Here is an 11019-nt window from a genome sequence, read left to right on the forward strand (position 1 = left end):
AGAGAGAGAGAGAGAGAGAGAGAGAGAGAGAGAGAGAGAGAGAGAGACAGAGAGAGAGAGGTTTAGAGAGAGAGATTTAGAGAGAAAGAATCTGACTTGTCCAGATTTTTCTTATTAGGCAAACTACCACCTCTCTCACTGTAGTCTCCTAATTTGCCCGATTTCCCACATAATCTTTTTGGAATAATTGAGATGGCTTATGTGATATCAGTAGACCTCCTAATTGAATGTCAAGGAAGGCAGTTCCTTTTGACAAGGGGACCTCCAGCTTCATTGAGAAGCATTCAATTAGATGGAAAACAGATGCTTATTTTTGTCTTATAAACCTCAGTGCAGGTTATGTGGTAATTACTTGAAGAGCAGGATAACAATTTATGTAATCAGCAGGACCCTATAATTACTAATGCATAATTTCTAAACAGCATTTAGCAAAATGAGACCCATACACACACTTTGTAATGGAAAAGATGTGTTTGACACCACACTAAATTAAATTTAAAATTTGCATATTTTCTTCCAGGAAACACACTAGCTTCATCTGCTCTATTTTGCTTGACTAATCTCTGCCTGCTTCCAGCTTCACTGAAGGATCATGGCAGCTGTGAGTGCTGTAACTGGGGGGATGAGAGGAAGGAACGAAGCAGGGCTCACTCTGTATTCTAAAACGTACATCCCAAGAGGAGACCAGGAAAGCTGCACTCTGGCAATTTCTGTCCATGAAGAGTCTGACATGAAGTTACAAAAATTTAGGATGAAAGCATTAGTAGAAAACATAAAAAATATTTGCACTGATTTCTTTGTTATGTATGGAAAAACTGAGGCCTGTAAAACGGCATGACTTGTACAACAACCAGCACAAAGCAGTCAGAGGAGGAAAGCACCCACTCAGTCTCAGATGGTAAATCCATTCTTCTACACACAGTTCATAGAGCCTGCTAGACAAACCACACAGTAACCACAGAGATAGTGAATACTTTCCTGGAAGTATTTTAAAATGTACACATATATTTATTTACATTGCAACTCAGATGATACAGAAATGGATCAGAATTCATGGACACAATGAGTCTCCGGGTATCTTAACTGCGCTAAGTATTGTCTATTTCATTCTATCTCTGAAAGATCATTGATGAAACCATATCTATTATTGAATTCTTACCTATAATTCCTGATGTCACGTTAAGAGGGTTGCCAGTATCTTCTTCAAAGCTCTGGACCTAAGATGTCAAAATACATCAATTTCACTAGAAATATTTTTATTACACATTCACTTTATTTAACCAATAAGCAATCACTACCAACTGATAACCATGCAGAGGGATAAACATGACTTGATGGTAATAGATAATGGGCTTCTGGGAAAAGGAGGAGAGGAGGAGAGGAGGAGGCATGAGACGTCTACAACAAAGACTCAACGAAGAGTTTAGGGGAGGAAGGGTCACTTCTGGATGAGAGGATCAAGGCTTCTTTCTAGAAATTGTGCAGTACAACTCCTTTTGCCACTGAAGAATATTAAATATATGTGAGAAAGCTAGCTAAGTATTGCTTGATAAGCTTATGCACAGTAATTCAGATAGTTCAGCTGCTACATATTCCTTGACACACACCAAAAGCAAGATTTATTTCTATATTGAGAGAGCAGAGTTTACTTTTGAAATATTTGGAGAAGTAATAAATGATATTCTATGAATGATGACCAAACTATTACTGAAACGAAGCAACAACTATCACCTTTAAATAGTAACACTGCTCACTGTAGACATGTGTCACCAAGAAATGCTTTGTAAGGTGAATATAGTTACCATTGATACTTTGCATGATTTCTTTGTAGGATTTAGTTTTATCTCACTTTTCTGAATATAGTCATGAAGTCAAAGGTTTTACTCAAGAATTTGGAAGGAATAGTATCTTATACTAAGAACAGATTAGATGTACTTCCCAGCATTCCTTCTGTTGGTTTCAGTAGATCAAACCAATATGCTTCATCATATTTTTAAATGTAATGAGAAAGCTCTCTTTCCACATCATTATCATAAAGAAAAAATCCATTTGATATAATGTAAAGCACATTTTTTTCAATAAGAAAAATATAATGAAGGAAAATAATGCAACAATTTAAAATAAATACCAGGTATATCCCTAGGCTTCCTACCTAACCCATTGTTATTAGTTTTTAAAATCAGTAAAAATTAAATAAAGAAATCTGCATCCAATAAAGATGCCATACTGTTGGGCTCATATGTGTTTTCTGTAATACATGGTCCATTCATAAAGGAAGGAAGGATAAAGATTATTGATCACAAACATAAAGAAGCATCTGCCATGTAACATAATTGCATGAATTTCACAAGTATGAAATTCATTTAATATGCTTGGTAATGTAAAAGGAAAGAAACTGACTCAATTCTATGTAGTAGAATTAAACATGAGATATGTTGCCCTTTGCATTAGAAATCTGTGTATAATTTTTGGTGGAAGTATAGTTTTGATAGTCAAGCCAGATATTGTCAAAAGCAGGATTCAATAAGACTAAAGGAAAAACAGATAAATTGTCTGCAAGGAAAAATTTGGCCAACCTTAGTTAAAACTCTATTGTCCAGATTATTTTGTGAGTATTGGTTATGTTTAAATACCTCAAAAACTCTGCCATTTTACTTGTTTTGTTTCTTATAATTAAATGTTTAGATTTGCCACTCAAGATTAGACTTTTAACCTGACATTGTCTCCTTTTTAATATGCAGTCTCCCTAGTCTGCATTTTCTCATTCTATAGCATTAAATGAAATAATAGTTATCAATAAGTTCATGTCCCATCCTATTTCCCATTATCAATACAGAGATAAGTGGAAATACACACATACACACACACACACACACACACACACACACACACACACACACTACCAACTAAATACAAATGAAGATATCAGAATAAAATGTTAATTAGTGTAAATGAGAGAAGTAAGAATGAAGAATCAGAGAATTCATGTAAAACAGGCCCACCATTTATGAATTTCAATAAACCTTGATACAAGCAAACAAAAGAAACTAACTACCCAAATTCCAAGTCTACCCTGTACTCCCAGTGCTTCATTATGGATATTGCATCATACATTTTGGCAAGCATTTCTGAACACTTTCTTTGGTCTTTATGCTCTCAAGAGTTCAGCACAGAAGAGGCAACTGATACATCTTTCCACAAGGTATCCATGGTAGGGCTCTGAGAACACAGAGGGGAATTTTGGGTTCAACTGTTACTGAGTGGGAGTAATTGAACTGACCTCTTAAAGAAGGTAAATTATGAATAGAACGTAGATAAAAATCACATTGAGATACTTAATTCAAAAATTGAGTGAAAGCAAAATAAGAGATTACTCAAATTCAGTTGTGAATAAGAAAGACCAGGTAGATCCATGTGGTGTTTGAGAATGACCTCATAGGCGCATTTATTTGAATGCTTGATTCCCAGTTGTAGGAATTTTGGGGGGAAGGATTAAGAGGTGTGGCTTTGTTGAAGAAGGTGTGTCACTTAGGTGAGCTTTGAGGTTTCAAAAATCTAGACAATTCCCAGTTAGCTCTCTCTGTACAGTGCCTATGGATTAGGATGTAAGCTTTCATGGCTCAGGATATAAGCTCTCATGACAGCTTGCCTGCTTCCATCCCATCCATGATAATCATAGACTTATCATCCCAAACTGTAAGTCTCTGAATGAACTGTTTCTCCCATAATTGCCTTCATCATGGTATCTTGGCACAGCAATAGAAAAGTGACTAAGACAATAGGAGAAGGCTGGTTTCATACTAGTTCAGTTCTGTATGAAGCAACATAAATGACTTCAACTGTCTTACATTAAATCGAATTTGGAACCTGTGGTAGTCTGAATAGGTATGGATGGCCCATATATTCATGTACTTGATAGCTTGGACATAGGAAGAGGCACTATTAGGAGGTGTGGCTTATTGAAGGAGGTGTGGCCTTGCTAAAGGAAGCATGTCACTGTGGAAGTAGAACCTTGAGTTCATATAGGCTCAAGCCATGCCCAGAGGGACAGTCTTCTGCTGCCTGCAGATTAAGGTTTAGCACTCTCTCCTCCTCCAGGACTATGTCTGTCTGCATGCTGTTATGCTTCTTGCCATGATGAGAATGGACTAAACCTCTAAAACTGTAAACCAGTCCAAATTAAATGTTTTTCTTTATAAGAGTTACCTTGGTCATGGTGTCTCTTCACAGCAATGAAACCCTAACTAAGACAGAACCATAAGGTAGAATGCTACAAGTTTGGAGATCAAGTAAAGATCAATGGAGTCAAGAAAGCAAAAATATAGATATGGTGGCATGGGCCATTTCCAGTAGGAAAGACATGGTAGCATGGGCCATTTCCAGTAGGAAAGAGATGGTGGCATGGGCTATTTCCAGTAGGAACCTGAGCTCTAGATACAGTACTCACCTCTTCCATTTCAAACGAATCTGGTCCTTTACTCACAACATGCGACAAGTTCTTGAGTTTGTCCATATAAATCCATTTTTCCTTCCAAGTTCTCCTCCTAACTGACCCCTCAGAAAAACTGGTATGATGAGACTGCTTGGCCAGTGTGTATGAGCAAGGCCACTTCTTATCCAGAAGAGCTTGTGGAGAACAAGGTGACAAGTCATTGCAGGCTTGGGCAGAACCATGTTCTGTTGAAGGAAGCATTTGATGTCCACTGTGGCTAATGGAAGCCACCTGTAGCTCCATTATAGGATCCCATGGCTTGGTTGGCAGAGAGGAAATCTCATGTTCCATCTTGAATGACTCTGACAGTGCTGAGTTACCACCTGTCCTGTTGGTCTGTCTTGAAGCTCTTCTTAAAATTTGGCTCATTTTTCTCTTGTGTTCTTTAGCTCCACTTGATGAAGGATTTTGCACATCCTTTCTTCGAGCTTTTTCTTCATCCTGGCTCTGTAGGGTATTAACATCATTCAGCAAAGATGAGAAGGCATTGGTCACATGATCCAGGATTTCCAACTGTTTGAACCGGCCTGAGGAATATAGGAATATAGAAGTTTTACAATAGTTTTTGTTTCTTTGCCATTAAACTACATTGATGCAGTGAATAATATAGGAAGAACTAAATAATGGGGGTAACTGAGATTGCTCAGCAGGTAAAGCTGTCTGCAGCCTATTTCAAGAATTTTAGTTTGATCCCTGGAATCCACATGGTAAAAGGAGGAAACCAACTCCCACAAGTTGTCTTCTAGGAAAAGAAGAAAAACAAACTTGAAGAGTGATTAATGTGCTTTTCCAAGATGAGGAAGACTGTTAAAACTCAAGTTTTCCCAGCCTTGTCTCTCTCTCTGACAAAGAAACATCTATCTACTGAGAAGTCACTCTATCTTAAGGAAAGCTGATATCTTTTAAACTGAGTAGGATACACATAACTTTGTAGGTTCATATATACACATAGTTGTTACATGCTAATTCATTTAAAACCCTAGAGATGTGTGACCCTGTATGTTTATGTATAAGAAAGCAACGTCAAAAGATAAGCTCTAAGGATGAGAATTTGGCTTAGTGGCAGACAGAGTGCTATCAAGTAGACAAAGTACCAATATCCATCCCTACTCTTTCAAAAGATAAATTCTAAAGCAATATCCCAGGCTCTTAATATGAAGTTGTCCAAGTCTGCTTCCCCTGGCTTCATTCAGTAGTTGTCTCATTGTCATGCCTACCATATTCATTACCCAAGTGTGGAATAGCATATGGAACCAGGAGACAAGCCCCAGGTCAGCCATCACTGGAAGTTTGACCCCATTGTGCATGAATTAATACATATGCAGTGTTTAGTTCCATGCCAAACATAGTAAATGGTCATTAATTTATTTTTTAACTTTAGTAATTCTGGCTGTCTATATATCTTTCATAGCTGTGATGTATATCAAAGTAAACGTATAAATAGGCAATATTACACAAAGATTGGCCTTATTGGCCAAGTTATTAAAAGGGACTATATTGTTTTCATTCTTTCAAGAAACAAACAGTAATAGAGAATCTCACTTTCTTTCAAAAATCAATCATATTTTCAATTTATTAGTCTTTCTTCATTATATACATAATATATAATGTCTTAATTATATAATAATGTCTACATATATATAATATATAATGTCTTAATATATCTTAATAATCTGGGTATATTTAAAAATACTGGCTTAATTAGATTTAGAGGGGGACCTCATGAAGTAAGAGATAATTTAGGCATATGATATCATTTTGTAAAACACAGATATATATATATATATATATATATATATATATATATATATATATATACACACACACACACACACACACACACACACACACACACACACACACACACATTCTTAAAGCTATGGTGATGGAAAAACCAGGAATTTTTCTTTTGTAGTATGACTTCATCAAACCCCTAATGACAGCATAAAGATTATATGACTCAATAATGTTAAAAACACACATAGCTAGTCAAAGACACGTCACTGATCATATTTTCTTACTACTATGACCAAATACTTGAAAGAAAATCTTTCAGGAGAAAGAGGAGGGGTGATTCATTTTTGTTCATGTCTTCAGAGGTTTCACTTGATCATAGTGAGGAGGGTGTGGCAGAGTGTGACAGACTATCTCATCAGAGATAAAGAGGGGAGGACAGAGAATATGTACACCTGAGCTAGTGGGCTTTCTCTTTTTCCATATTTTTTGATTAATTTAGTTCTATTCCATACATACATTTAATGTATTCTGGTTACTTTCTTCCTCTGAATTCTGGTTACTTTCCTCCTCCCCTCTTTTATCTCTTTCCCATTCCTATCATTCCTATCATTCCATATCCCATTCCTATCCTTTGACCCATCTCTAGAAGCCCATTTTCCAGATCGATAGCACTTGGTTTGCTTAGATTAATCAAGGCTATCTATGTGAGCACTGGAATGAAGTCTGGAGGAGTTATCAGCGGTATGTAACTAAAGGCAGTGACTTCCTCTCTTCTCGAATATATCAGTAGCAAATAGTTAGCAGTGAAGAGTGAGGTCCTTTGAGTCCCTCCTCCATCCATACCTGACTGTTGAGGGACCCATTCTTATGCAGATCTGGTCATGGCAGGCATCTTTAGCAGCTATGAGTTCAAGGTTGCAAAGACTATGTATTGCCCCAAAAATGGCTGTTTATATTCCCTCTTTTTATTTCCCAGTCCTTAAAATTTTTCCAAACTCACTTGGGTAATGTTCCATGACCCTTAAAGGGAATGTTACAAGTGTTTTATTCATGGTTGAGCACGTATTTTCAGCACCTTGTGCAGCCAAGAATCTTTTCTACATTCACTACCATTTTCTGGGATGCATGGCTTCTCTACTTAAGACAGACAGTAACATCCATCTATGAATACAAACATAAATATCTAGAAGTTATTTTGTTCTCTGTATTCTATTTAAGCTCCATGTTTTCTATTAAACTGTGGGATGGTGCTACTCACATTTAGCATAGTCTCCCCACCATTTTCAGAGTAGCCAAGTTAACCATCAAAATTAACCATAACAAACCACTCCTGCTAACTTGTTACCCACACACCTCTCATTAAATTACTGCATTCTGCACCTGGCCCTCAAAAGACTTATGGATGTCTCATGTATAAATGCATCAGTCCATCTCCAAGTGTTTCTGTATTAACAGTGTAAACAGTTCAAAAGTGCGAGTTCAAAATCTCCTCTGAAAAGTCAGACTGTCTAAGATCAGAAATAGTTTCTACATTTCTGAAACATGATGAGCTAGTGTAAATATACTGAATACTAACGGGAAACATGGAGTCTTAGAAAAAGGGGTGAGATCAAAGCAAGGCTGAAACCCAAGAGGAGAAACCTTAAATCTTGGAGCTCAATGCCAATCTCTAGGGCACAACCTCTTGCATTATGGGAACTACAGTGGGTTGATAAAGCCTGACTGCTTTAGCCTTATTATTTCCAGCCTATCTCTTGGTCTTGCTTTGCTTATTGACTGTGACTTTCCGTGGCAGATGTTCCAGGTGACTGGGATCTCTAACTTCCGGGGTTTTCTCTTGCATCTTTGGCTTCCCTCTCATAGCTACATACATTGTCCTTTCAGTACCTTCCTCTAGAGAAGACAACTCTGCAAACTGCCTGACATCTCAGGCTTTATTTTGAAATATTGATGAAAGCACTCATAATCCTTTGATTTTTACATCCTGCATGCTTAGAAACCAGCATCACACTTGGGAGCCAGAGGCAGACAGATCTCTGTGCATTTGAGGACAATCTGTTATATTTGAGGACCTTCAGAATAGCCAGGCTACAAAGTGAGATCCTGTCTTGATAAACAAGCAAATAAAAAAGCAGCATCATATTGATGAAGACAAGGTCTATTACTAGCTCAAACAGTAGCCAGATCCACCTTGAAGCATGCCTCATGAGCAACCTCATGAGTTCCCAGATGACTTTCTTAAGTAGCCTTGTATGAACAGGGTAGCACCAAACTCTCCACCAATTCTTTAAAGTGAGTCAAACATTTCCATTGAGCCTGTGATTAATGGGGTCTCAACCAATGCTTTTATATTTTTGTATGTGTATGTATGTGGTGTGTGCATGTTTATGTGTGTGGGTGTAGATGTGTATGTAGGTACACATGCACATGAGTTTATGGGTATGTGGCAGCTCACTGTTGATGTAAGATGTCTTCCTTGATCACATCCCCCCTACTACATTGATGTAGGCTCTTTCATTGAACTTGGAGCTCACTGTTTCGACTTGTTTGGCCACCCAGCTTGCTCCAGGGCAACTCATTACTGCTTTCTAATGTTGGAATAAGAGACATTCTTCTAGGCCTGCATTTACATGCTCTAAAATCTGGCCCTCTTGCTTACATGGCAAACACGTTAACAACTAAAGTGTCTCCTCAGTTCTCACCTATTTTTTTCATGGGGTTTGGGAGTCCAACCCCAAGTCCACACACTTGCCTAGCAAGAACTTTTCCCACTGATCATCTCTTCAACTGTAGGGCCAGTTCTCGAGATGCCTTCAATATGTCTTTCCTATTATCTTGATGCAAAGTATTTGGTTTCTTCTAATGGCTTCAGTTGTCTCAGCAGTTGTGATTTCCGCTCCAGCTTTCCATAGCTTTCTGAGCAAACTAACTTCCGAATCTTCTCATTAACATCCTGCCCAGTTTTTGTTATACATTTTGCTAGAAACAAATAGCAGTGATCATATTTAGACATACTTGTCTGCTTTGAAATAATCTCCTCTACCATTCTAATTAGCCCATCATGCTTAAGTTCAGCCTCTCTTCAACAGCCTCTAAGGAATAGACTTAGAAGTTTGGCCACAATAGCACAGGAATGGCCTCCAGTCTGTCCCTAGTTCTCTCTGAGGAAGACATCTTAGCTTTCATAAGCTTAATCTTCACTGTTTTTCTTCCATCAGCATGTTGGTCTTCCAAGCTCCCTTTAGAATCACTAATTAATGTTGTTTATAGTGGCTTTCTGGGGCTTCTCCAGTTCACTTATCTTCCCCAAATTTATCTTACAAACTATTTCTAAAGTCTTCTGAATTATATTGTTAAATAAAGTCCCACCAAAGACTCTACTTCTCTAGTACCAATTTTCTGCATCGTTTAGGCATCTTTTAAATCTATAATCAATTACCTCTGTAGCTGGACTTTTGATACTCTATGAACTCTTTCTTCCACTTTTCTCCAGCCCTCTTCTACTCTTTCAACTGCCAACACCAAATAAGAGAGAGAAAAAAAAAAGATAGATAGGAAAGGAGGCATCCATCATTATCATTGGACTACTTCCTGCTGATTAGGAACATCAAGTTCCTTTGAGCAAGTTTGATCTTCACTGTTGGCTGTCAGGATATCTAATTTCTTCTTGTTGTTTCTTCTTTGTACACAACTATATAACAAACCACAACCAACATCAATCCCACCTCTCAGGGTCATAGCATTTATACGCCAACTGGAAAATACCCAGAATTCCAAATGCCACACATTTGCAGAAACTATCTGCAGCTGGCATACTCACACCCCTGCTAGAGCGCAAGGCAAATCACAGTCAGCTGCTATGGACAATATGAAGCAACCCCACATTCCACACCTGGAATTAAACCAAAAAACATATTCCCCATAATATTTGTGTTTTTTAAAGAAACCAAAATTTTCACTACATGTGTCAGAGGAAAAACTTAACGTACCTTAGAGGAAAACCTTTGCTGATTATGGTTTCAGCCCACCATGGCCCAATGCCATATATTGCTGGGATTTCTGCTTCTCTTTCTTCTTCAGTGTATGATCATGTCAGCTGCAGAACTATCATCTCTTTCATGAGTTAGAGTACACAAAATTGCTTTTATGATTGCCTTCCATAATCTCATAAAAAGTTGTGTATTTGACTAAGACAAATCTACTAATTTATTTGGTTCAGTCAATTCAGAGAACAACTGTCTTGAGCATGAATTAGCATTTTATGTTGGCCTTGGGCAGATTAAGTAACTGATTTTACTTTCCAGTTTAAATGGTCTGCTCTAACTTTGAATGAGACATTCTTTTCAGTTCTGTCTTGAGTATCCAATTAACTTAGTTCTTGCTTATTTTACATGTGACCTTCATAGCTTTATTAAAGTAAAAGTGTACTTGTGTTATGCAGGAGAAATAAAAACAAGTCAGCCACTCCACGACCAAAGGCTCAGTCCTGGATTCTCTATAATCAATGTATCAATTTCATTTATAATGCCTACTTAAATCTAGATATTTTTTATAAATAAAAAATTGATGAAGGAACTTTCATTTTTGGAAGGAGGAGAGACCATAGTAACTCCTTCTAGAAGTAAAAAGAACACATCAAAGCATCCACAGGATCACATAGTCATAAAAACACTTAACCCTGAGATTTTGAGAAACATTTTACATACACCACACACACACACACACACACACACACACACACAGAGAGAGAGAGAGAGAGAGAGAGAGAGAGAGAGAGAGAGAGAGAGAGA

General features: G+C 37.5%; 1 protein-coding gene across 1 annotated transcript in view; it reads right to left on the bottom strand.

Moving 5' to 3' along the window:
• The window catches only part of Itprid1 (ITPR interacting domain containing 1), a 100728-nt gene that overhangs the window by 68303 nt on the left and 21406 nt on the right, over positions 1-11019 (bottom strand). The window contains exons 7-8 of the mRNA XM_028758407.1: positions 4448-5019; positions 1160-1217 (exon numbers count right to left, since the gene is read on the bottom strand). Of these exons, the coding sequence (XP_028614240.1) occupies positions 1160-1217; positions 4448-5019 (630 nt within the window). The remainder of the gene's footprint in view (positions 1-1159; positions 1218-4447; positions 5020-11019) is intronic.

This window comes from Grammomys surdaster, unplaced genomic scaffold (genome assembly GCF_004785775.1).
Source record: "Grammomys surdaster isolate TR1022 unplaced genomic scaffold, NIH_TR_1.0 126197, whole genome shotgun sequence".
Lineage (NCBI taxonomy): Eukaryota > Metazoa > Chordata > Mammalia > Rodentia > Muridae > Grammomys > Grammomys surdaster.